The following is a 27,733-nucleotide window of genomic DNA, read 5'->3' on the forward strand; positions in this document are numbered from 1 at the left end:
GCACACCATGAATAGATACACAACTATCAAGCAGCTTGGGGATGGGACCTACGGTTCTGTCCTGCTGGGAAGAAGCATTGAGTCTGGAGAACTGATCGCCATTAAAAAGTAAGTGTATACTTCACTCTTGTGAACTCACGGCCAGCTCTACCTATCAAGGTGCTTTTAACTCTGTTCTGTCCATTCTCTGTCTTTGAAACATGTCTAACAGGGAGTGGATGGGAGGCATAAAGAAGAACATTAGGCGATGAGTCTAATGTTATAAAGAAACGGTACCGCTTATGATGAGGTGGTAGTGAAGTTAATAAACTTCATTTTCCAGGAGAGGACACGTGTTGATCTGGTACCTGCTGTCTTGTGTCACTCCCCCATATTTAGTGTTTGCAGACAGAGTTCAGACCAACTGCATTAGTTACCTGTTACTATATAGCAGTTTACTCCAAACTTGTAGATTAGAACAACGTACACACACATTGTATCGCAGTTTCTGTTGGTCAGCACAACTTGGCTGAGTTATCCGGTCCAAAGTCTCCTCTGAGGCTGCAATCAAAGTGTTGGTCAAAACTGTGATATCATTGACAGCTGGGCAGGGGAAGGATCTACTGCCAAGCTCACTCATGTGAGCTTGATTGCATTTAGACCCTTGGACGTTGTTGAACTGAGGGCCTAGGTTCTCTGCTGGTTGTCAGCCAGAGGCTGCCCCTCAGTCCTTTGCCGTGTGGACTGCTCCTAAGAGTAGCTCACAGTAAGGTGACTGGCTTCATTGAGATCTAGGCGACAGGAAAGCAGTAAGGGGCTGAGAGGCGGCTCAGCGGTTAAGAGTGCTTCCTATTCTTATAGAGGATTGGAGCTCAGCCCCAGCTGAACTCCACAGTTCAACAACCTGTAACAACAGTTACAACAACTGTAACTCCAGTTCCAAGGGACCTGACACCCTCTTCTGGCTTCTGTGGCCACCTGCACACACGGTACACATAGTACCCTGTTGTACATATATACACTAAACAAATTTTTTGTAAAGAAAGAGTGTTCTTACATGGTAGTCACATCTTTTTACTCTTACGAATCAATCACAGAAGTGACTTCCTCACAGAATGATGTGCCCTTACTGGCTAGAAGCAGGTTATTGAAGGAGAAAGGGTATACACGGTTATAAATAGAGGAAGATAGGGGTCTTCGGGGATCGTGTTAGAGTCTGCCTGCTGGGCTACCTATGCCCATCTGCCTTCTTACCATCTGCACTCGGTCCTGTAACCATTTAAAAATCATTCCCCAAACCGAACTTACATGCAGAGTACTATTCCATTTTTATTCCAGACGTGTTTATCCTTCTTATCTTTGTTTTGTTTTGTTTCTGTTAGACAGTCTTGCTGTGCAGTCTAGTCTGGCTTTGGATTCACACTTCTCTGCCTTGCCTCCCAAGAACTGGGTTATGAATGTGCAGAGTTCCTTCTGACTCTGTTTTCCCTCTCTCCAGCCACCTCAAAACCTGAGCTCTCTTGACTTTATTCCCACTTATGCCTCCCCCTCAGTCATCTAGTCCTGTCAATTGTACTAAATATCTATCTGGTCTACCTCCTCCATGCCTACCAGAACCTCACTTCCAGACTATTACTATTTACCATCTGACCACCAGGTCCTCTATAGGGAGGGCTCTTGGCTTCCAGTCATTTCACAGCTCATACCAAACTGAAAAGACAGTTCATTAAAACCACTAGTGTTAAACATTCTTTGTGTTCCCCTGCCTCTTTGCAGCCCTGTGCTGGATGGTTTTCTGTCAACTTGACACAAACTAAAGTCATCTGAGAGGAGGAAGCCTCAACAAAGAAAATGTTTCCATAAGATCAGGTTGTAGACAGCCATATACATGCTTGATGGGGGAGGCTCAGGCCATGGTGGATGGTGCCCTCCCTGGGCTGGTGGTCCTGGGTTCTAAAAAAAAAAAAAAAAAAAAAGCAAACTGAACAACCAGAGGGAGAAAGCCAGTAAGCATCACCCTTCCATGGCCTCAGCATCAGCTCCTGCCTCAGGTTTCCACCCTGTAAATGACTATAGATGTGGAAGCTTTAGTCAAATAAACCCTTTCCTCCCCAACTTGCTCTTGATCGTGGTGTTTCATCATAATAATAGTAACCATAACTAAGACAAGCCCTTTATCTCTGGTAACTTCAGTGCTCACAGCAGAGCTGGGCCTAGTCTTGGTATCAGCACAGTCACATATCTTATACCTGATCTTTCATCTTTCCCCCAGTTTTGCTGCTCTTTGCCCTGGCTTTCTGGAACCACCTTCTAAACAAACTTCCTGAACAGAAGCCTAGGAGAGTCCAGGGTGACATAGCTTTCTCTAGGTGCCATCCTCTTAGCAACAGTCATCAACTTCTGTGACCTCCAAGTTGCTGCACCTTGGGCCTGTTCTCTCCAGCTTTATCTCTTATCACTGCCCTCTTGCCTCTTCGCTCCAGTCTCCAGCCTCTCAGTGTCTTGAACTTACTCCTGCCCAGATCTTCTTATGATTGGCCCTACTGCATGTGCCTAGCTACACTGTACTGTTTTCTTACTTCCATGGGGGTGGAGCTGAGGGAGCAGGTTGTGGGGGAGTAGACCAGCAGCTGAAAGCTTTCATCTGGAACCACAAACAGAAAACCGAATGTACTCACCTGAAATGGGGCAAGTGACATACTTCCTCTAACAAGGCCACACTTCCTAAGCATTCCTAAACAGCCACCAACTTGAGACCAACTATTCCAGTACACTAGACCATTGGTCATAGACATTTCCTTCAACTACCACAAATAGTAAGATACCATGTTGTTGTTTGGTCTTTGGTCTTTTCTCTTTTGGGGGGCCTGCCACCCAGCTCCCAAATAAATCATACATAGAGGCTTATTCTTACTTGTAAATGCCCAGCCTTAGCTTGGCTTGTTTCTTGTCAGCTTTCTTTAACTTAAATTATCCCATCTACCCGTTGCCTCTGGGCTTTTCCCTTTTCTTACTTCTATAAATCTTACTCTTACTCCATGGCTTGGCCCTGGATGGCTGGCCCCTGGAGTCCTCCTCCTTCTCTGGCTACTACTTCTTCTTCTCCCAGATTTTTCCTCCTATTTATTCTCTCTGCCTGCCAGCCTCGCCTATCCTTTCTCCTGCCTTGCTATTGGCCATTCAGTTCTTTATTAGGCATCAGGTGTTTTAGACAGGCAAAGTAACACAGCTTCACAGAATTAAACAAATGCAAAATAAACAAAAGTAACACACCTTAAAATAGTATTCTACAATAATACCATATCTGGTATCTGTATGTGCATTAAAACCCAGTTCCTGGGCGGTGGTGGCGCACGCCTTTAATCCCAGGACTCGGGAGGCAGAGCCAGGCGGATCTCTGTGAGTTCGAGGCCAGCCTGGTCTACAAAGCGAGTTCCAGGAAAGGCGCAAAGCCACACAGAGAAACCCTGTCTCAAAAAAACCAAAAAAAAAAAAAAAAAAAAAAAAAAAAACACCCAGTTCCTGTGGTACACTAGCCATGTTTTGAGTGCTTAGCATAGCCACATACTTTTTTTAAAATGTAATTTAAAATTAATTCTTTGAAAATTTCATACATAGGCACAATGTATCTTGGTCATATCCATCCCCGACTCTCCCTCCTCCTTTTCCCTTTCTTTTCATAACCCCCTGAGCCTAACTAGTGCTGTCTGTCTTATCCTGTAGCAACATATCTGTGGCTACCATACTGGACCTCCCCAAAGATTTCCACCAACAACAGAAGTTCTGTTGGCCAGCACTGGCCTAGACAGAATAAACTTGAGGGAGTTTCCTTCAGGCCAAGTTAGTTTGTTAGCGTCAGACAGCAGACCTGGCTCTTTGTACGACACCAGGAGGCCTGGTTAGGGTTTCTGTTGCTGTGATGAACACCATGACCAACTTGGTGTGGAAAGGGTTTATTTCTTCTTACAACTCTCAGGTCACACTCCATCACTGAGGGAAAGTCAGGAGCTGATGCAGAGGCCATGGAGGGGTGCTGCTTACTGTCTTGCTCCTTGTGGCTTGCTCTGCTCAGCCTACTTTTTTATACAGTCCAAAAGCAGCTGCTCAGGGATAGCTCCACCTACAGTGAGCTGGACCCACTAGCCTCAGTCACTCATCAAGCCCCACGGACTTGCCTGCAGGCCTGTCTAATGGGATGTTTTCTCAACTGAGATTTCTTCTTCCCAGATACGTCTGGATTTGTGTCAAGTTGACAAAAAACAAGCAGTGCACTAGGTTCCCACTGCTGCAGGAAGTGTAATGGCTTAGGCTTGACATGTTTTCATATAAAGGCTTCTTAGATAGTACAATATTTTATACAAATTGGAACCAACATTGGTTAGGTTCAGAATGAAAAAAATGTATATTTATTTTTATTTGTATGTGTGTGCATTCATGTGTGCCTGCTGCATGTGTATGTATGCATGCCCACAGGGGCCAGAAAATGACATTGGGTCCCCTGGAGCTGGGTTGCAGGCAATTTGAGCTGCCTGATGTGGGTGCTGGGAATGAACGAGGGTTCTCTGCAAGAGCATGCAATGCTCTCAACACTCAGCCGCCTCTCCAACCCTGAATAAAAACATTTCTAAGAAATGGTGTTCAGCTTATCACTTGGAATAAGCATGTTGTTTCTTTCTATTCCCTTTCAGAATGAAAAGAAAGTTTTACTCCTGGGAAGAATGCATGAACCTTCGGGAGGTTAAGGTATTTGTCAATTTATCAGGGAATACTTCTATTTGGCTGATTAGAATAGCTGTATTTATGGCTACATATATACCTGCTGTAGTCATTCCATCTGTGTTTTTTCATGAATGCTGTGAAAATAAAGAGAGGATATTATACAGCTGGTATCTGAAAGTGGAAAATTACTACGTTACTTAATGAATGTGTTATTACTAGAATGCTTTTGTCGTTAATGGATTTCTTCAACCCGTATATTTCAGTAAGTGTTGATTTGGTGGACTATTGCCTCCATAGGCGTCATTTCTATCCACTGATGCACAGGAAGCTCTACCTGTGGCTTGTTTCCTAGATACGATAGCAGTGCCTCTTGTGTTTTCTTGCACTAATACTCTGTTGTGTGCAATGGAATTCTTTGACTCACACAGAGCTTTGTCAGCATTGCATATAGCCTGTCTTCACTGGTTTTCTTTGTTTCTTTTCTTTTTTCTTTTCTTTCTTTCTTTTTTTTCTTCAGACAAAGTCTGCCAATGTCGCCCAGGTTGGCCTTGAACTAGAAATCGTCTTTGGCTCTGCAGCTTCCCAGTTGCTGTGATTTACAGGCTGCACCAGGCCTGGTTTGTTGTTGTTGTTGTTTTCTTTCTTTCTCAACAGTGCTGGTGAACAAACTCAGGACCTCATGCACCTCAGCAGGTGCTCTCGAGCAGAGGTCCGCCCCGGCCCCTTTCCTGGGCAGGTGTTCTAGAGCAGAGGTCCGCCCCGGCCCCTTTCCTGGGCAGGTGCTCTAGAGCGGAGGTCCGCCCCGGCCCCTTTCCTGGGCAGGTGCTCTAGAGCGGAGGTCCGCCCCGGCCCCTTTCCTGGGCAGGTGCTCTAGAGTGGAGGTCCGCCCAAGCCCCTTTCCTGGGCAGGTGTTCTAGAGCAGAGATCCGCCCTAGCCCCTTTCCTGGGCAGGTGTTCTAGAGCAGAGGTCCGCCCAAGCCCCTTTCCTGGGCAGGTGTTCTAGAGCGGAGGTCCGCCCCGGCCTCTTTCCCGGGCAGGTGCTCTAGAGCGGAGATCTGCCCTGGCCCCTTTCCCGGGCAGGTGTTCTAGAGCGGAGGTCTGCCCCGGCCCCTTTCCCGGGCAGGTGTTCTAGAGCAGAGGTCTGCCCCGGCCTCTTTCCTGGGCAGGTGCTCTAGAGCAGAGGTCCGCCCCAGCCCCTTTCCTGGGCAGGTGCTCTAGAGCAGAGGTCCGCCCCGGCCCCTTTCCTGGGCAGGTGCTCTAGAGCAGAGGTCCGCCCCGGCCTCTTTCCTGGGCAGGTGCTCTAGAGCGGAGATCCGCCCTGGCCCCTTTCCTAGGCAGGTGTTCTAGAGCAGAGGTCTGCCCCGGCCCCTTTCCTGGGCAGGTGTTCTAGAGCAGAGGTCCGCCCAAGCCCCTTTCCTGGGCAGGTGCTCTAAAGCAGAGGTCCGCCCTGGCCCCTTTCCTGGGCAGGTGCTCTAGAGCAGAGGTCCGCCCCGGCCCCTTTCCTGGGCAGGTGTTCTAGAGCAGAGGTCCGCCCCGGCCCCTTTCCTGGGCAGATGTTCTAGAGCAGAGGTCCTCCCCGGCCCCTTTCCTGGGCAGATGTTCTAGAGCAGAGGTCCGCCCAAGCTCCTTTCCTTTGCTTTTGTTCCCCTTTCTTTCTCTTTTTCCTCTTCCCTCTCCATTCTGCTTTTAACATCTCTCCAGGTAGACTGACCACGAGGGTTTACAGCCTGTCATTCTTTTCCTTATGCACTGGAGTGGTGCTTCATCCATTGTCAGGCCTCGCACTCATCCCTGTTTGAAAAGCCCAGTGGGATATGAAACCAGCCCTTTTAGTACGTGGAATAGGGCTTCAAGTCCAGAGCAGGGATGTGCAAACTTTTTTCATAAAGGACAAGGTCATAACTCTTTTAGACTCCATGAGCCAGAAGATATTGTTGAAGATATTGTTTGTGTATAGATGTAACGAGTGAAAAATATCCCGTCAGGTATGATGGTGCATGACTTTAATCCCAGAACTTAGGAAGCTAAGACAGGTGGCTCTCTGAGTTCAAGGCCAGCCTGGTCTTTGTAGTGAGCTCCAGGCCAGCCAAACCTACATAGTGAGACTTTTAAAAAAAGAAAAAGAAAGAAGAGGAAGGAGGAGAAGGAGAAGAGGAAGAGGAAGAAGAAGAAGAAGAGGAGGAGAAGGAGGAGGAGGAGGAGGAGAGGAGGAGGAGGAAGAGGAGGAGGAGCAGCAGCTGGGCATGGTGGTACACACTTTTTTTTTTTTTTTTTTTTTTTTTTTTTTGGTTTTTCGAGACAGAGTTTCTCTGTGTAGCTTTGCGCCTTTCCTGGAACTCGCTTTGGAGACCAAGCTGGCCTTGAACTCACAGAGATCCACCTGCCTCTGCCTCCTGAGTGCTGGGATTAAAGGCGTGCACCACCACCGCCCGGCGGTACACACTTTTAATCCCAGTACTCAGAAGGCAGAGGCAGGTAGATCTCTGTGAGTTTGAGGACAGCCTGGTCTACATAGCACATTCAAGGACAGCTAGAGAGACTCTGTCCCAAACACACACACACACACACACACACACACACACACACACACACAAAACACACAAAAACAAAAACAAAAGAAAAAAAGTATAGCATATAAAAATAATAATTAAATATAATTTTATTACAAGTCTTCCAATGAGAAAAATGGCATTCATTTGCTGGGAGGCCATAACATTAAGCTTAATTAAGGTTCAAGGTGTTTGGGGCTAAAGAGATGGCTCAGAAGTTAAGAACACTTGCTGCACTTGTAGAGGGCCCTGTTTAGTTCCCTCCCCAGCACACGGATGGCTCACAACTGCATCAATTCTCAGGGATCTAACACCCTCTGCTGGCTTCCTAGAGCACTTGTAAGCATGTGGTATACATACCTATATCATACATACATACATACATACAATCAGGCCAACACACATACGTGTAGACAGAAGTTTTCCTGTCCCACAGCCACTCTCAAGTAAACACAATGAGGCTTATATTGGTTATAAATGCTCGGCCGATAGCTCAGGCTTGTTACTAGCTAACTCTTACATTTAAATTAATCTACATTTCTAGTTATGCTTGCCACATGGCTCATGACTTGTTACCTCTTTTTCTATGTGCCCTGCTTGCTCGATGGCTGGCTGGCATCTCCCCCTCAACTCTCCTGACTCCGCCCTCACTTCTCCCATCATTCTTTTTGCTTCAGGCTGTCTCGCCCAATCTCTTCTTGCCCTGCTATCGGCCACTCAGTTTTTTATTAGCAATGAGCATAATCCACAGCACATACATATAAAATAAAGTTAAAAAAAAAGTAAGAGTAGTATTCTCTGTCATAAAAGTGATTGGGAATACTCATCTGTAAAATGTGCTCCTAGTTCATGGACCCTCGAAGAACAGATAGTGGATGGATTTCACCTGAGTCACAGTAGTATGTTAACCTCTTAGAGAAAAAAAGCTCTGGGATCCCAAAGCATCACAGCAAAGCATGACCCACGGAATTCTTGTGATGACATGAAGCTTTGAGGGGTGCCCTTGGTTTTGATGGTAAACCTTACTTTTCTGTACAACTGACTGTACATTTTCTCTCCTGGAAATGCACACCCTGCCTGCCTTTGTTGATACTCAGAAAAATTCAACTTCAGGGACAAAGGACTTATTTTGGTTCACAAGCTGAGGAGATAGAAACTATACTGGTGAGGAAGGCATGACAGGAAGTCGTGACAGCAAGAGTGACACAATTGTTCCGTATGGAGTCTGTAGTCAGGAGGAGGAGGGATGAATGTGGCTCTTAGCTTGTTTTCGCCCTTCTTTTTTCTGTTGCTGATGTAAAATTGTACTCAGGTTGGCCTCAAATCCACTATGTGGTCAGGGCTGGCCTTGAACTCCTGATTCTTTTGCCTTCAGCTCCCAAGTACTGGCATTATAGGTATACGTCATCAAGCCTGCCTTCCTCTTTTCCCTTCTTATTCTACCCAGGACCCCAAGTCCTGGTGCTGCCCACACTCAGAGTGGGTCTTCCTTCCCAAGTTAAACCTTTCTGGAAACTCCCTCAAAGTCGTGCCTTGAGGTGCATCTCCTAAGTGATTCTAAGTCCCATCAAGTGGACAGTGAGGACTAACTATCTCATGCTTCTTGTTTCTACCTCACCTTTGACCTTTAATATGTCTTCTTTATTTGTTACATTCATTATTTGTTTTTGAGACAGGGTCTCACTGTATAGCCCAGAGTGGCCTTGGTCTTATAGAGATCCACTGCCTCTGCCAACCAATCTGCTACAATCAAAGGCATGCAATGCACGCCACCAAGCCTAGCCACATGTTAACATGCATTTTAAATTCATACCCTATGCTCCCAGCTAGGCTTCTGGCCTCTGAGAAGCAGATACTGCCCTTACACTAGGTTTATCCTTAGGATATAGTACATTGTAGTTGTAACAGGGAGGAAAGTGTTGACCAGTCCCTGAGGGCGGCAGAATTGGTACTATCGATTCATCTGTGGAGTGCATCCCTGTGGGAACTGTTGGCTCATTTTTGAGTCGCTCCTGATGCTTTCTGCTCTGACACAAGTGGCCTGTGTCTACTTCTTCACAGACTTTCCCATAACCACATAAGATGCTTCTTTCCGGATATAGTTCTTTGTAAATGAATTCGGTGAAATTCTCCAAGCAGAATGAACCCTTTACAGATTAGACGGATAGAAAATTTAACTTGCTCGGTAACCTCATTAAAACTGGAGCTTCAAGCTGCTCTTAGACACGAGCCTGTAATTCATGTTTCAGACAGACCACAGCCTCACAGCTGAACCACTGCACCCCTTCTAGAATTGCCTTCTAGAAAAGCTCTAAAGCAGACTTCATTTTTTTTCCCCTGAGTGAATTTGCCATGAAGCTACTTATCGAGAGATGCCTGTGACATGCTTTAAGCAAACAGGCAGGAAAGATGGCCGCCATCAGGAGCAGCCAGTGAACAACAGCCTGTGTTGTTACTCGTGGAAAACCCAGATTCCAACCCAAGTAAAAGGGATAATCAACCAGGCTGGGCCATCCTAGAAGATTCTAGCTCAAACTGCTGAGGATCCATGCCAGCAAAATGACTTGGCAAGAATTTGTCCTCTGAGATGAAGGGTCCAGAAAAGTCTCACTTGCTCCTTATCCACTGGCCGTATTTCCTCTCTCTTCCAAGCTACATCAATCCAAGTTCTGATCATTTGGACCCTTCCAGATTTGGATGTTGACTTTAACACTTCCTTCTGCACATTTTGTTTGTTTTATAGAAAGGGTGTTCTTTTTTTAATGAAATTCAAAGACAGAGGAGCTTCTGTAATTTGTCATTATCGACCTCATTGCTCTGTGGGGGAAAAGACTTTTCAAGGTTCAAATTCTGATCATCCCAGGAGCACTCCCAATGATTGGGTGTCTCCAGATACTGATTGCTGGTCACTAACAGGACAGCATTTTTGTTCACCATTGGCAGATGGTGTATATGGAAAGTCAGATGTACAGGGCTACACTCAAATGAACTTAGAAAACTACACGTGTATGATGAGTAATTAAAACTCGTGTATCATCTTCTGAACCATGTCCATGTTCCGCGGCTACTGCCTGACTTGCTCACCTCTGTTACTCTTGACCTTCCACTCAGTATTTCATCAACAATATGTCTTCATTCCTCCCGGTAATTAAAACTCATACTGTAAGAAGGAGCATGTTGTCGCAGGCACACAAGTCTGATCAAAGTCTAGAGAATCAGGCCATCAGCCTCAGTCCTTTCAGCAATTTCCTGTTGACCGTGTCTGCAGGCTGCATCTGGTGACCTCAACCTTAACCAGCTGCATTCTCCAGCGCCAGAAGATTTAAAGCCATGGCTCTCTTTATTGGTTCCCCTCTGGCCACTTGTACAACCTGAATTCCATGATCTGGAGGGAGGGAGTCTAAAACAGCCTGGGCCTATTGCCACAAAAATAGTCCTGACCTGTTGCTCCAGGCTCGGTACAGTCAGGAGTACCAGCTAGTGATCAGATGCTTACCTTCTAGTCAATCCACCAGAGGCATGTTTCTAGATCAAGTCATGTTGACTTCAGAGAAACACTGAAACACTAAGTTGCCAATAGAATGTGATTCATGGCATGTTCTCAGTTCTGAAATCAGAAATCCCTTTCTAAGTGTGCTTAGGGCTGTTTTCCCTTTGAGACACATTTGTTTTTCTAATTTCGTTTGGTTTTCTTTCTCACCTTGTTTCAGTCTTTGAAGAAGCTCAATCATGCCAATATAGTAAAGTTGAAAGAAGTCATCAGGGAAAACGATCATCTCTATTTTATCTTTGAGTACATGAAGGAAAACCTTTACCAGCTCATTAAAGAAAGGTATGGTTTGGTCATAACCTTATTTTTGAACAAAGTGTCTTTGAGATTTATTTTTATTATTTTAAATTATACCTGTAGGGGTGCATATGTGTATGAGTGCCCACAATTCCAGAGGTGCCAGCTCCCCACTAGTGCTGGAGTTACAGTGAGCCACTCCAGTGTGGGTGTGGGAACTGAACTCCCAAGGGTCCTCTAGGAGCCTTGTTCTTAACCTCTGAGCCATCTTTCCAGCCTCACAGTAGTAAGTCTTACAAATTAATATTGCAGAGTAGATGTACTTTCTGTTTTGTTTATTTCAGTTTTCTGGTTCTTTCTGTAGTCCTTTAACAGTCTTATGTGCCTCTGGATTGTAATGATGAAATCTGCCAGCTAGGTGAAGGACCCAAGCACATTCCTGTGCTGGGGAGCCCCGGGACAACTCCGGGGATGCAGCTTGCTTGCTTTCTTTCATTTTGTGTTGTTGTTGTTGTTGTTTTGAGAAAGGTCTCATTTCTAGGCTGGCCTCAAACTTGCTGCGTAGTTGAGACTGGCCTGGAACTCAGGATCCTTCTATGTGAACCTTCTGAGTCCTGAGATTACAGGTGTGGCCGCGTGCCTAGCTTATTTTTGGATACAGTGTTACAGGTTTCTTACTTATTTTATTATAAAACGTTTACTCTTTTCTTTGTAATAGAGCTCAATGTACTTGGTGTTTATTACTTAGCCTCACTATGTCAACAAGTGATTATTTTTCTCTATTTATCGTCAAAGGATCTGGTAAAATTTCTTAATTTAATAGTACATAATCAGACTAACACAAGATAATAACAGAGACTCCTTTACTACAGAAACTTGGCTCTTTAACTTTGTTTTCTTCCGGCCCATACAGAAATAAGTTGTTTCCAGAGTCTGCTATAAGGAATATAATGTATCAGATATTGCAAGGACTGGCATTCATTCATAAACACGGTAGGTGATTTGCAATATTGTACTTCTGAATAGCAGTGAAATGTCATCGAGTGGATGACACAGGAAGTGTTAACAGCTGTAGAGCCGACAGGCTGACAGTGGCTTTCAGAATATGTTCTCTCGGGACTTTGTTTACTGCATTTTCCTCTGTGTGTGTGTGTGTGTGTGTGTGTGTGTGTGTGTGTGTGTGTGTGTTCTTCAGTTTTAGCGTTAAGCTTGTTAGTTATAGGTAGATCTAGGAATTATTTCCCACCATTTTCTGATGTATCTAGAAACCTCAGATCAGAATTCTGAGGTAGCTAGTGTCCACACTAGCATCTCTGCACTGTGCTGGTCATTTTCTACATTGTTTGTATTCCAGTTTGTTTCTAAGGGGATTAAAGTGGCCTAAAACTTATACAACGCAGGAAAACAAAATAAATTAGAACTTATCAAATGGCTGGGCGGTGGTGGCGCACGCCTTTAATCCCAGCACTCGGGAGGCAGAGCCAGGTGGATCTCTGTGAGTTTGAGGCCAGCCTGGTCTACAGAGCGAGCTCCAGGACAGCCAGGGCTACAGAGAGAAACCCTGTCTCGGAAAAACAAAAAAACAAAACAGAAAAACAAAAAACTTAGCAAACTGAAGAACAGACAAAGTCAAAACAAGGCAGGGGTACAACCAGGAGTCAAAGCCACTCATTCTTTCTTCCCTCCTTTCTTTCTTTCTTTCTTTTCCTTCTTTCTCTCTTTCTTTCTTTTTTAAGAGGAATCACAGTTTAGGAGGGGAGATAACCAAGTGTGGTTACACAGTTCTTCAACCTCAGCACTTGTGAGGCAGAGGCAGGCAGAGCTCTATGAGTTTGAGTCCAACCTGGTCTACATAGCAAGTTCGAGGCCAGCCAAGGCTACATAGTAAGATCTTGTTTAAAAAAAGAAAAGATATAGTCCGCACTGGTGGAAATGGTAGCAGGAATGTAAGGTGATCAGTCACATTATGCCCAAGTCTTTTTTTTTTCCTTACTTGTTATTTTAAAATATTTTCATATAATATATTTTGATCATATTCTTTCCTCTCCCCTAAGTCCTCCTACATCCTCCTCGCCTCCCTACATACCCAATTTCATGTTCTTTCTCCTTCTTAAAAAAGGAAAACAAAAACAAAAGTCAAAAATTACTAAATCACAACCCAAAAAAAGCACACAGAAAAATGTGGAATCTGTTTTGTGTTATTCACCTACACCTGAGCATTAAGCTGGAGTTGGCGTTGATGTATCTAGTATCATTCCATTGGACAAAATGGATTTTCTCTTTCTCAGCAAGTGTCATGTGGCTCCTTGGGTAGGGGTGGGACTTGGTGTCCACTTCCCCTTCTTTGTGCTCAGCTTTTGTCTGGCATAAATCTGTACAGGTCCTGTGTGTGCTGTCACACTCTGAGTTGACAGGGTGTGCATCAGCCCTGTTGTGTCTGAAGGATGCTGTTTCCTTAGAGTCATCCACAGCCTCTAGTTCTTACAGTCTTTCTGCCTCCTCTTCTGTATAGATCCATGAGCGTTGAGAAGAAGGGTTTGATAACAATACCCCATGTAAGGCTGAGTCCTCCAAGGTCTCTCATTGTCTGCACAGTGTCCAGTTGTGGGTCTCTGTGCTAATTGCCATCTGCTTCAAGTGGAGGCATTTCTGATGAGGGGTGAGCCATGCACTGATCTGTAGATATATGGCAGTGTGTCATTACAAGTTGTTTTATTGCTATAGTAGTAGGTTCTCACCTGGGCTCATGACCTGTCTAGTCTTAGTTTCTTGGCCTCGTTGTTGATATCAAGTGTGGGTTCCTTCTCATGGAATGAGCCTCAAATCTAATTTTTCATCAGTGGTTGGTTACTCCCATTACCTTTATGCCACTGTTGTACGAGTGTATTTTGAAGGGATCACCTTTGTAGGTTGCAGAGTTTGTAGGGTTGAAGCTTCTAGTTGGGCACCAGCTTGATTTCTCCACGTTTGATGGCATGAGTAAATGGTGTCTTCAGCAATAGGGTCTTATACTCTGGTTGTGGGAGTAACCAATAGCGTTCGTAATAGCCTGTAATGTTTGGAGGATATGTCCAGCATGCCAGCAAATGTTGTTTCAGTAGAAGAAGCAGACAACAGATTTGTTTCTGAGCTTGTTATACAAAGCAAAGTGTGAACTGGGCGGTGATGGTGCACGCCTGTAATCCCAACAGTTGGGAGGCAGAGACAGGCGGATCTCTGTGAGTTCGTGGTCAGTCTGATCTAAAAGTGAGTTCCAGGACAGCCAGGGCTGTTACACAGAGAAACCCTGTCTCAAAAAAACAAAAACAAAAACAAAAAACAAACAAACAAAGCAAAGTGTGAAACATGATCAGTTAGAATGTGTGTAGTTTCCTTGATTTAAAAATTAACTAGTCAAAAGCAAAACTATTATTTTTTAAATTAAAACCTTCATTTTACATTTATTTATTTATCTAATGCGTGTGTGTGTGTGTGTGTGTGTGTGTGTGTGTGTGTGTGCGCGTGTGCATGCGCACGCATTCCCATGTGTCACAGCATGGGTGCAGAGGACAACTTGCAGGAGTCTTGCAGTGAATCCTCTTCCTTCCACCTTTATGTGGGTCTTGAACCTGTGTTGTCAGGCTTGGAAGCAGGCATTCTCGCCTGCTGAGCCATCTTACTGGGCCCAGAGTCATTCTTGATACCCTGGCCAGGACGACACTTGCTCGTGGGACCCTTGGAGGGGACAGTGTGTCGCATGATTTTATAGTAAACACAGTGGCAGGCTGCATAGGCCCGTTTTGCTCGATATCCTTCACTGTAGGCCAGTCATGTCACCTGATCAGAGAAAGCAGTTCTGCCCGGCCCCAGTGACTCTCTTCAGGGATGGTGGGTAGTCCACAGAGAGATTTAGAATGTCCAAAGGGAAGCGTAGCTATATGCCCTTCAGGAAACTCTCCATTTGTGTTTTCCCTCCTAACTGGGCTTGTGAAAAGTTAAACAGCAATGACTATGAGGCAGTCATCTCCAGCATCTCTCTGGAACGTTGCTGGTTCTAACCACTGGAGACCAGATGAGGCTAGATTGATAACTTTCCCATGAATACGTAGCCAACACGTAGACATCTGTGGGTGAAGACAGAAGCACTCTGAGAAGGTCATCTGAGGTGGTCTTAGCATGTGGACCTTGGCTGATTTTGTACAGGCAGAAGCCCTTACACTCTCAGTCTGTGGATGTTGCCACTGTAAACATTGCACTAACACATGGATTTATTACTCAGTAAGAGACTGGGTTGAAACCTTTCAACAATTACTGGATTTGGTATAAATTGTCAGTGGGTAGAAAAATCTTGTGTTGCACAAGGTGGCACATTATATCCAGGGTCAGCACCAGCTTGCTCTTTACCTCTAAGTAGCTCTTCAACGTTACAGAAAGGATGAAACACACAGACCTTGGCTATCTCTACAAACCCTTGTCATCCTCCAGCACAAGCTTCATAATCCATGAGTAATACACACGGCTGAGCTGACTTGTTTGTTGGTTTGTTTGTTTTCCGAGACAAGGTTTCTCTATGTAACAGTCCTGGCTGTCCTGGAACTTGCTTGGTAGACCAGGCTGGCCTCGAACTCACAGAGACCCACCTGCCTCTGTCTCCCGAGTGCTGGGATTAAAGGCGTGCAATACAGCCCTGAGCTGACTTCTGAATCCAGCATGGTGAAACACTAAGTACAGGTGATCGCTGATCCCACTGACTTCGGAGGACTGGCTTTTTAGCCTTTAGTCACAAGAATTCATGGCGAGTGGTGTGTAATAATCAGACACAGCATCTTAGGGACAAATAGAGGACATGTAAGAGCTCAAAGGAGAAAAGTGGGGAACCAAAGGGGTTTTGTGCCAGCTTATTTTTCACATAGGGAGCAGTCAGAGTTTCGGTCATTTGGGCTGTTTCCTTAACCCTGGAACCTGAGTTAGAGACTTCCTTTTTACTCCTTTAAATGAGATTCAGATATGTCTAGGAAGAACTCACAGCCTTTCTTCTGAGACCTACTTAATGAAGTATTTATGGACTCATAGACACAGGCTGCCGATGAGCTTCTAACATGTTCCTACACACGTACCTATCTCTGTATGTACACATGCCCACATACCTATCGTCTGTACAGTCCCTCCTCTCCTTCACACGTGAACAGATGCATAGGCATTGGCACGTGTATACACACAAATATCTTTAGCTAACAGTTTAGCACGCCATAAAATCCCCTTGGAACACTGCACTGCCAATACTTTCACTCCTTAGACATTGAGAGTGTGTGTGCAAACAGTAAGCGAGTGTGTGCAAACAGTGAGAGTGTGTGTGTGCAAACAGTGAGCGAGTGTGTGTAAACAGTGAGAGTGTGTGTGCAAACAGTGAGAGTGTGTGTGCAAACAGTGAGAGTGTGTGCAAACAGTGAGAGTGTGTGTGCAAACAGTGAGAGTGTGTGTGCAAACAGTGAGAGTGTGTGTGTGCAAACAGTGAGAGTGTGTGTGCAAACAGTGAGAGTGTGTGTGCAAACAGTGAGAGTGTGTGCAAACAGTGAGCGAGTGTGTGTAAACAGTGAGAGTATGTGTGTGCAAACAGTGAGAGTGTGTGCAAACAGTGAGAGTGTGTGTGCAAACAGTGAGAGAGTATGTGCAAACAGTGAGAGTGTGTGAGTGCAAACAATGCAAAGGAAGATGCAGCTGTGGAGGAAGTCAGGCCTGTTCTCTCACACTCACCACCCTGGCCATCACCAGAGGCGGTGGTTGACATGTCTCCCAACAACTCTGTGCCCAGTTCTGGTTGGAGCTAACCTCATCCACTACCTCTGCCATTTCCTTGTCAACTTCACAGGTAGAAAGAACGCACAGTAACTATGTCTTTCAAAGGAGGGACACTGAGGCTGTGAGAGGCTGAAAGCTCTGCAGAGACCCCACTGCAGCAATGACAGGGGGTCAGTTGGCTAGTCTGTTGGGACTCTTAGCGGAAGAAGATGGTAGGTAATGACTGTAAGCGGGGTAGACACGAAATTCTCAAGTCCTGTCTCCTTTAATTTTTTGGAATTTTGTTGTTTTTGTTTTTGTTTTATTTTTAATAAAACAGGGTATGGGGACAGAAAGAGAGATGGCTCAGTGAGTAAGAGCACTTACCACCAAGCCTGACAAACTGAGTTCATTCTCAATGGAACAAGTGAACCCAATTCCTTCAAGTTGCCCTCTGAGCTCTACACATGTGCCCTGGTAACACTTACACACACACACACACACACACACACACACACACACCCCTAATAAATCCATATGATTTTGTTTTTAACTTAGAGGGTTTACGTGTTGATGGCTTCGGTTAAGTGCACACGTACCTTGCTATTACCCCCTTTCCTGTTGGGATAGAGAAACCATTTGACAAACTTCCTAGAGCTGTCTAGTGAGTTCCAGCCCTTCCCCATAGCTCATTCTCACAGTGTGAAGGTGCAGTCCGCCCCTGGAGAGTATACTCCTCTGAGAGGGAAGAACAGTGCAGATGTAGTTGCTATGGCCATATTTCATGGCACTGAGTTTTCCCCCCTGGGGCGTAAACACATGGCCATACTGTCTGAACAATGCCAAAGCACGTGTCCCTGTCAGGAATATAATACAAATTGTACGTTTCTTCCTCACCCACCCTTGTAGCTGTCCAGAGCACCCTTCCCCATCAGGTAATGGAAATGCATTTGGTAGTTGGGAGGGCAGGGTTTTGCCTCAGAGGTGATGCCGTGCCTCTGAGCCTCACCAATGTCGAAAGTGTGTGACCTTGACAGACATGGCCTTTCTCCTGTCTGTGTGCTACTGCTCCTGTGGCCTACTTTTTTTTTTTTTCTTGATATAAACACTGTAGGTTTAGATTCAAGGAAGGAAGGAACTTGGGGAGGGAGGAAGGGAAAGAAGGTGAGAATTATCTAAAATTGCTTTTTCAGCAGAAAGATGTGCTACATAAATTCATATTTAAATACTCTTTAATCATTTCCTCTTATTTAATCAGCATCATCAATAATAGAATATAAACAGGAGAAAGCCTTCCTTGAGGCTTCCTTGGTTTTCCTTTCTTCCTTGAAGCTATTCATGAAAATCCTCTTGCATAATAAAAAGGAAAGTCCTTCTGTTACTGAGCAGGCAGGCAGTATCCTGAACTTAAATGAAGGGTCTTTTTCTGTGTTCTGGAAGCTGTTTTGAACAGGAAGTTCTTCCTGTGGCAGCACTCCGCTGTCACATGATGTCTCAGGGGCACGCACGACTAGGATTCCCATTGTCATGTTGGGAGGCAGAAGGAAGAAGGGGCCACGCTGCACACATCAGTAGAGCACAGACCCAGGCAGGAATTGGAGCAGAGCTCTAGTGCTACCTCCTCACAGATGGCACTAGCCTCACAAGCCTTAATTCTTATCTGTAAAAAAAAGACATCATGTACGCAAGCCCACATTGACAGCTTTGGGGAGGTTACCAGAGAGAACTTTCTTGTAGCCGTCCTCATAACAACAGGCTCTTGCAAGATGCTCGTGTGTGTCGGCACTGCCCTCTAAAAGCTTTCTGGATACAATGTGTTCATCCTGTAAAATAAGCCTGTGAGGTATGCTAGTCTCTATTTCACAAATGAGGAAATTCGGGCACCAGAGGGTTAAATGACTGTGGGCGTCTGCACATTCACATCCTAATCTGTATTGTCTCTTTGAATGGAAATAATAATGTTTCACTAAAACAGATGAAGTATCGAAAAAGAACCCACTTGGAGGGGTAAGTAAGAAATCTGAATCTTCATTCTGCTTTTGGTTAATGTTCACATTCTCTGTGGAACTAGAATTAAGATGCGTAAGCCATGAGGGAACAGATAAAGCCTGTCTGTTGGGAGGAGAGTGTTGGTGCTTAGCAGAGCATGGATCACAGTGGGACACAGAAAAGGTCTGGAGTGCACAAGTGATGCTTGTATGAGTGGCAGTGTGATAGGATGAACTGACCTGGAGAAGGTGAGAGCCGATGTAGGTATTATAGATAGATGGTACCAGAGGGAGTCACTGTGGGTGGAGGAGGTTTGGGGACAGATGAGTCACTAGAAGAGAAATGCCACATAAGTGTATAAATAATAATTACCCCAATTAGAGGAGGAAGGGAACGTTTACTAGGAGAATCAGTGTTGATATGGAATTGAGAAGGTCAGAATCACAAATCAAGGTTTAGGTGTGTGAGCCGAGAGGGAGAGGGTAGTGCTAGGCACTCTTGGGTTGTGACACATTTTTTGGTGGGATTGTGAGCAATTTTTTGCCCCCACCCCCCGCCCATGACTGAGTTTTCCCATCTGTTCAGTAAGAAAAATGATACTTGCCTTTTCTTCTTTCACTGGAGAGGTTTTAGAGCATTTGAGTTTTTAGGTAGAGAAACCATCGTCTCATGGTTTTCAAGGATCCTGGAAACTATCCTAGGTATGTAGACAAAAGATAATTCTAATAACTGCATAATTCTTAATTCGTCTCCAAGATGGGTACATACAGTCAGGCCTTCTGAGAACTGGCAGGTGTTGGCAAGAATAAAGGTCCCAAACACAGTGACTCAGTTATACCAAGACTTAGAACAGACGTCACTCATCTGGTGGGTAGATAATCTATTTTACTGGGCTGATAATAAACCATCTGGATTTGTCTATGTCAGTCAGATTGTTTTTTCTTTATGGGAAAGGCCATTCTTGACTAATACTGAATCACTCGGAGTTTCTTAACCTGAGACCCTCAAGTTTGGTTCTTATAATTATTTATATTTGGTTTACTACAAATCTGGTTAGGATTCTTGAAATTGGTCTATGGAAGGCTATTGGACCCCTGTCAGGACAGCAGCAGCATAAAGATGAAGCTCTGAAATTTAAGCGAAGCTCAATGCATTTTCACAGTGTGCACATACCCACGCATGAACTTACACCTGCAAACACACATACGCCGTTCAGTCAATAATCATATGTCGTGAGACCACCGTGCTTTTTCTTGCATGCCGTAAAATAGACAGCTTGTGTGCTTGTCTCTTGTCTAACCCAGACCTGACTCTGATCTCAGTTCCTGGGGATGTGCACAGCGGGTGGCCCTGGGTTGTGCAGGAAGTACTTCTTACTCCTGCCCGTGTCCCCCTTGAATGCCTCTGATTGTTTCTGTGCCTTCATCGTCATGTAGGCATGGGGTTCTGGCTTCTAGTTGTGCTCAGCTAAGCCGGCCACTTGGTCTGCAGATCCATTGTTATGCATTTGGAACTTGACCTGATGCTAAGCCCAGTTGTCTCCAAGATGATAAACACAGAGCAATGTCCTTTTATTAAACCATTGCTCCTTTCCATCATACATCGAGTATAACACATTTTAACATCACAGTCACTTCCTGCTAGAGCAGAGGCAAGCTTGAAAAATAGCCTTGGCTAATTGCTTTGGTGCTACAGGAATGCCCTGTGTGATATGGACATCCAACAGTGAGTCCTCATTGTCCCCACCCTGCGTCTGAGACATTGCACTTGTTGCTCAGTTCTCAGTTGCTGTCATTTAGGAATCTCTTCCATCCTCCCCACGGCTCTGATCACTCTCCTGATCCTGCATATTTGGTCCATGTAGATTCGTCGCTGTAAAGTTCCAACAGGCCCATGTAGTTCCCTCAGTTCAGTCAATAATCATATGTTGTGAGACCACCATGCTTTTTCTGGCATGCAAGGCATACAGAAATGTAAAAGGCCTTTACCGTTAAAGGGCTTTCCTCTACCTAGTGAAAATGGTGACTATATCTGTAAATGATAGAACTCTACACACAATCAGGGTAAAGGCCTGTTCTACCTGTGAAGGCAAAGGCCAAGAACCATGACATTTGGGTGGTTCTGAATCCACAGAGCCCAACCCGTTAGTTGGCATGGCCTCTGAATAATTCTTGACAGGCTGGAAGAATGTGAAATGTTGTTTGTTTGTTAGTTTGTTTGTTTGTTTTTGGTTTTTGAGACAGGGTTTCTCTGTGTAGCCCTGGATGTCTTGGATGTCCTGGAACTCACTCTGTAGACCAGGCTGGCCTTGAATTCATAGGTCTGCCTCCTGAGTGCTGGGATTAAAGGTGTGTGTCATGACCACTGGCTGTGAGATGGTTTCTTAGACAAAGGGCAACTCAATAAACTTTGGAGAATGGTTAAGATTGGGATTGATACAGATAAAATGGAACAAGTGTACATTATCGTGGGGATAAATCTTGGCGGGGTTTTCCTACCCTGACATCCTGCTCCCAAATAACTGAATCTGAGGCTGAATATTAATTATAAATGCTTGACCTATAACACGGGCTTGTTACTAGCTAACTCTTACATTTAAATTAACCCATATTTCTTGTCTATGCTTTGCCACATGTCTTATGGCTTGTTACCTCATTTTCTACATGTTCTGCCTCCTCAGTGACTGGCTGACATCTCCCCTGACCTTGCCCTTCTTCTCTCATCATCCTCCTAGTTTGGTTGTCCCAGCTATAATTCCTGCCTGGCTCCCAGCCAGTCAGCCTTTTATTAAACCAATCCAAGTGACAGATTGTTTGTTCCACAGCAGATAAATACAGTAAACTTAAAGGGAATGAAGAATTTCACCTGAGTGAAACGTACTCTATGTAACTGGTGATCGGTATTGGGAAATACATTTTGCAGTATGGGTGACTGAACCTAGGGCATTGTGCATGTTTGTCAAATCCTTTACCACAGAGATCTCTCCCCAGCTGGAAAATACATTTATCTCTTTAGGTAGAATAAAAAAATCGTATTTGTTAAACTATTTAAAAAGGCTATGGAAGGTGTGTGTGTGTGTGTGTGTGTGTGTGTCTTAGGGGGTCAGTGTTTAAATTATTAGAATGTGTAGAGTCCAAAGAAGCTGGAGGAAGAAGACTATGTAAAAGGGATAGTGCAGTCACAGGCAGGAAGAGCAGCTGGAAGGCAGAGTAAAAGGGAAAAAGGCCAGGAGGTATTCTGAAGGAAGTGCAAGACGGTCCCATTATTATCAAAAGAACAGATTCAACAGAACTACCAGGTACTTGGTGATATTATTAAAAGTTGGAGAAGGAGAGGTAGTTTTGGACAAGCTGATGCAGGCGTGAAAATGGCATCCCGTCAGGATCCTATTAAGGACATGGCTTTCAAGGATGGTTCAGGATATGACATTAGAGATAACGCAACCAATATCACAGTCATTGTATTCAACTAAGTTACCCTTCCTGTCCGAGTGTCCCAGTGATATAGAAGCACCTAGAGTGGTGTCTGTGGGTGGAACCTCAGGGAGGAGGTGGTTTGGGTTTGCAGAGCCATGTCTATTGCTAGTCACTGGATGTTTGTGTGTGCCTGGTAGACGCTCACAGTGAGTATCTCCATGGTGCATCTCCAGAGCATCACTGTAGCTGAGTCTTCTCATTCAGTGAGCTATTTTTTCTCCTCATGATGTAAGCTACACATTGGGCAAATTAGTAAATACTCTTAGACAGTGTCACAACACACATCAGAATCACAGGTCTGAATAAACCAGACCCATCTCTCTCTCTGTCTCTCTGTCTCTCTCTGTCTCTGTCTGTCTCTGTCTCTGTCTCTGTCTCTGTCTCTCTCTCTCTCTCTCTCTCTCTCTCTCTCTCTCTCTCTCGCGTGTGTGTGTGTGTGTGTGTGTGTGTGTGTGTGTGTGTGATTTTTCAAGACGAGGGTTTCTCTATGTAACAGTCTTGGCTGTCCTGGAACTCTCTCTGTAGACCAGGCTAGCCTTGAGCTTACAGACCCCCTTGCCTCTGCCTCTCAAGTGCTGGGATTAAAAGTATGTGCCACCTCACCCAGCTAATCCTTTGTCTCTTATTTAAAAAAAAAATTAAAAAAAACATATACATGTATATATATGTTGTTGTCGCCGTATACATTTAATGTCAATAAAAATTACTGTCTTTTGAAATAGTTTTACTCTCAACTTATTTCTGCTGACTTGATAGGAATGAATTTCTCCCTGAGATAGTTTGGTTTGCAGTTATCTCAGCCCACAAGTTTTAGTATTTAAAAAGACTTCTTTGTAAGTAAGATGTACAAAGATCAACTTGGGATTGGTTTTGTGTAAGGAAATGACCGAAGCCCCGCGAGAAGTCTGAGGGGCTGGTCGTTCGTTACAGACGTTGTCAAAAGAGTCTCAGCGCTGCAGAGGGCAGTGCAGGAAGGAGCGTGCATGTGGATGCATGTGGATGCATGTGGATTCCTTCGCTGTCTCCGCAGGCTTCTTCCACCGCGACTTAAAGCCCGAGAACCTCCTCTGCATGGGACCAGAGCTTGTGAAAATTGCAGACTTTGGATTGGCCCGAGAAATCCGATCAAGACCTCCGTACACAGACTATGTGTCTACTAGATGGTAAATGCTATTTCTCTCAAAATTATTTAATTCTACTTCTTTCAAAAGATATAATTTATAAGGCTAACTGGTGATACACACTTCTTATTCCCAGCACTCAGGAAACAGGTGGTTCTTTGTGAGTTCATTGCCAGCCTGGTCTACAGAGTGAGTTCCAGGCTAGCCAGGGCTACATAGTGAGACCCTGTCTCAAAAAAAAATCAAAACAACAGAAACAATAAAACTTTATACTGAGGACAGTATTAATCATAAGTGTTAATTAATCACTAAAAGGAAAAAATAGTTCAAACACTGCAGATATTTTGTTACTGAATGAAGATATAAGCTTGTGTTAAACAATTTTAAAAGGAAACTCATCATGCTGTCCAAAGTCTAAATAATTTTTAAAGTTTTTAGACTTATTATTTTATGTGTGTGAGTGTTTTGCTTGCATATATATATGTGTGTGTGCCCCGTGTTGTGTGGTTGTGTGTGTGTGTGTGTGTGTGTGTGTGTGTGTGTGTGTGTGTGTGTACCATGTGCATGCCTGGTGCCTGTGGAGGGTGGATGCTCTAAAACTAGAGTTACAGATGGTTGTGAGCTGTCATGTAGGTGCTGGGAATTGAACCTGGTTCCTTTGCAAAAGCAGCATGTGCTCTTAATGGCTGAGCCAATTCTCCAGCTCTTGTATAAATAATTTTTGTACGAAAACTTTTCTGAGGATAGTTCCTCCACATCCTTCTTCCCTGCTCTCTCTTTTTTCCTACCCAATTCCTTGTGTTTCTGAAGATGCTAGAGGAGATTCCTGTGTGCAGGAGAGATGGCTAAGCACTAAGAGTTTTGTCCTGTTCTTGATGAAGACCCAAGTTCAGTTCCTCACCCTCATCATGTGGCTTATAATCAACCTTTTATAACGCCAGCTCCACAGGGATCCAGCAGCTCTAGCCTTGTGTGCACATACCCCCCCACACCCAGAGAATTCTTTAAGGACCTTGGGAGAAAAGGAGGAGGAAGATGAAGAGACTCTCTTTCTTTCATGTATGCATGGAGTATATGTATGATATATGTGTGTATATGGTACATGCACATGAGTGTGTGGGTGCTCACACCCATGGGGAGGCCAGAGGAAGACACTCTTTTCCTCGATCACTGTCAGCCTTATTCCCTTGAGACAGGGTCTCTCACTGAGCTGAAAAGCTCACCTTTTTGGCTAGGCTGAGTAGCCAGTAAGCTCATGGAATCCTCTGTCTCTGCTCCTGAATGCTGGAGTTACAGGCACAGTGAGCCATGCCTGAGTTTGTACTTGGGTGCTGGGGATTTGAACTCAGATCCTCATACTTGCACATAAGTTCACTTTCTCACTGACCTCTCTCCCAACCCTAAAACTATTATTTGATTATTATTGGCCATGACAGTCGTCAAGTCCTTGTAAGCCCATGTACCACATTGCATTTAGGGAAAAATATATCCCTTAACTAAGAGTTACTTGTTATTGAATGTACCTTCTGACCAGTAGAAGCGACAACTAGCTGTTAACCTTGTCTTTTCAGGTACAGGGCTCCAGAAGTACTCCTGAGGTCTACCAACTACAGCTCCCCCATTGATGTCTGGGCAGTTGGCTGCATCATGGCAGAGGTGTACACCCTCCGGCCTCTTTTCCCTGGGGCCAGCGAAATTGACACGATTTTCAAAATTTGCCAAGTGTTGGGAACACCGAAGAAGGTAATGACATAGACCAAAGGCTCATGAGCCAAAGCCAGCAGCTCCCTGCTCTGCCCCCTCCCCAGTCCTGTGCACCACCAACCCACCAGACTGTTCTAGAGTCTCTCTTGACCTTGACTGTTCTCCTCTGCCCAGGTTCTCTAGCAAGGCCAGCTTCTCCCCTTCATTCTGCTTACAGCTAGAGTGTTTGTCCTAGATCTCTCTACCTGTCTCTCGATATCATCTCACCCTTTACAGAATTTCTCCATTCATATGGGCACAGTTATGTCTCCTAAGCCTTCCTAAGACGATCTATATCCCCACTTCGCTCCTTTATAACTGTTCAGATCTTAACAGCTGTTTGGGGCCTTTCTTCTCACACCATCACCTTTGACTGAACTCACCTGAAGCACCAGGGCTTACCATTTAGCATGCTTCCTTTCTTCATGGCCTGTATCTATATGTGGTTTCATCATAGTCCCTAGAGGGCCAGTCTTGAGGCTGAGTGTCATATAGCTCTTCAGTTTTTTTGTTTGGTTTGGGTTTGGGTTTGGGTTTTTGAGACGGGGGGTCTCACCGTGTAGCCCAGGCTAGCCTGGAATTCACAAAGATCTACCTGCCTCTGCCTCCTTTACTCCTGGGACTGAAGGTGTGTAACCACCATGCTCAGCTGAGGCTGTCTGTCTGCAGACTCACAGCAGAGTTGGAGCTGGAACTATGGATCTCTCTGCTTGCTTCCCCTCTGTGCCCCCCACCCCTACTCTACCCCAACATCACCCAACCCCCCACCTCCGTCCTCCAGGCTTTTCCCTCCAGCTTGTCTTTCAGTCTGTGACTAGATTCTCCTTCCTTAAAAACAGCTCTGGTTGTAATCTGGTCTTTGCTTGGAAGTATTCATCATCCCCCAGCCCCTCAGTTCATTGCTTCGTTCCAGGGCACAGCCTGGCTCTGAACCCTGGAATAGCCCCATTTCTGTATGTTGCCTGAGTAAATGTCTCTTTAGTGACCATCAAGGTCCCTTCTTCCTCCTTCGGACTCAATGACACTCTTCCCCATGGCTTCTCCAGTCTCCGCCGTATCTGTGTTCTTATAATAGACTTGTCTTGTGTCTACTTTTCCCAGCTCCCAGTACTATTGCTGTTGTGAATTCAATCTTCGTTTTCCTTCCCTGTCCCCCCTCCTTTTTAGTTTGTGTATTTGTGTCTGTGTGTCTGTGTGTGGCACTGGATATCAAACGTAGGGCCTTAAACATGCTAGATGAAGTTCATTTTGTTTTTTTAATTGTTTACTACCACCCTGTTAATGATAAGGTTTTCAAAATCCCCTGCTGGCCCCCTTCCTCTTTGTGTCTATTATATACCCCTCTGGTGGCCTTTGTCATTTTTTTTTATTCAACTTTAAAATTATACCCTATTTTTGTCTTTTAAGGACAAGGACTTTTTTTTTTTAAGGACATTTTTAAGAGAAGAATGTATATTGAATTATTTCTGGATACTCAACAACACTCAGCATTCACACAGGAACTGTCTGAGTGGATGGTATACACAGTACCAGTTGGCTCCAGGGAGAGGTCAAAATTCTCTCAGGGTATGCCTTACAAAACAGTAGTGTTAGAACTGGAGAAGCCTCCAGCCTGGCTGTTCAGATTTCCCACCATTCACTCCAGCCTCCAGGCCTCCACAGATGTGATGCATGAAAAGGTGGGGAGTGGAGAGGACCTCTGTGTCTCGGCTAGTCCTCTCGGCATAAATATTTACAATCATCAGCGATATAGTTAACACATGGAGTGTCACAGATCTATTGGTATTTTGCTTTACTTCATTTTTATTTTGTCTTCCCCCTCAAAAATACCATACAAGCAGTTTCCAAAACCCATGTGTCAGATGCACAGCAGGGAAAATGCTATGCGCATCAGACCCCAGTTCGCCCAAGATGGACAGTCTTCTGTAAAGGTTATAAAACCAGCTAAGCTGGTAGCAAGTCACTGTCTTTCCTGCCGTTTCTCAGATTTCATGCACTGTAGTCTGTGTGAGGGTAGCTGTGGGCCTCATCACGTACACCTGTCTAGTGGCGTCACGGGACAACTGCCTTTGGTTATAGGTGCCTGTGGAAGACTCCCAGCCCCACACAGCCACCGTCTGAGTAGCATTTCCTGTCTTTTCTTGCAGACTGACTGGCCTGAAGGCTACCAGCTGTCAAGTGCCATGAATTTCCTCTGGCCCCAATGTATACCCAATAACTTAAAGACGCTAATTCCAAATGCTAGCAGTGAAGCCATTCAGCTCCTGAGAGACATGCTCCAGTGGGATCCCAAGAAACGACCGACTGCTAGTCAGGTTCGCCTGTTTCTTTTCTGTTCAAAGCATTTCTTAGGAAATCTCTACCTCATTCTGAGTATTTCTGTGAATTACATTTGGTTTTATATATATATATATATATATATATATATATATATATATATATATATATATATATATATAAAATCTGCAAATATAAAATTGCCAGCTGGGCATGGTGGTGCACACCTTTAATCCTAGCACTCAAGAGGCAAAGGCAGGCACGTCTCTGAATCCAAGGCCAGCCTTGTCTACAGAGGGGTTCCAGAATAGCCAGGGCTACACAGAGGAACTCTGT

The 27,733-nt window shown here is 44.8% G+C and overlaps 1 protein-coding gene across 1 annotated transcript in view; it reads left to right on the forward strand.

Moving 5' to 3' along the window:
• The first annotated feature begins 1 nt into the window (after position 1).
• Cilk1 (ciliogenesis associated kinase 1) overlaps positions 2 to 27,733 on the forward strand; it is a 42,401-nt gene continuing 14,669 nt past the window's right edge. Inside the window, exons 1-7 of the mRNA XM_059268265.1 lie at positions 2 to 108; positions 4,668 to 4,722; positions 10,958 to 11,079; positions 11,948 to 12,027; positions 23,287 to 23,419; positions 24,949 to 25,120; positions 27,268 to 27,435. Of these exons, the coding sequence (XP_059124248.1) occupies positions 8 to 108; positions 4,668 to 4,722; positions 10,958 to 11,079; positions 11,948 to 12,027; positions 23,287 to 23,419; positions 24,949 to 25,120; positions 27,268 to 27,435 (831 nt within the window). The 5' untranslated portion in view covers positions 2 to 7. The remainder of the gene's footprint in view (positions 109 to 4,667; positions 4,723 to 10,957; positions 11,080 to 11,947; positions 12,028 to 23,286; positions 23,420 to 24,948; positions 25,121 to 27,267; positions 27,436 to 27,733) is intronic.

Source organism: Peromyscus eremicus, chromosome 7, assembly GCF_949786415.1.
Source record: "Peromyscus eremicus chromosome 7, PerEre_H2_v1, whole genome shotgun sequence".
NCBI classification, from domain to species: Eukaryota; Metazoa; Chordata; class Mammalia; order Rodentia; family Cricetidae; genus Peromyscus; species Peromyscus eremicus.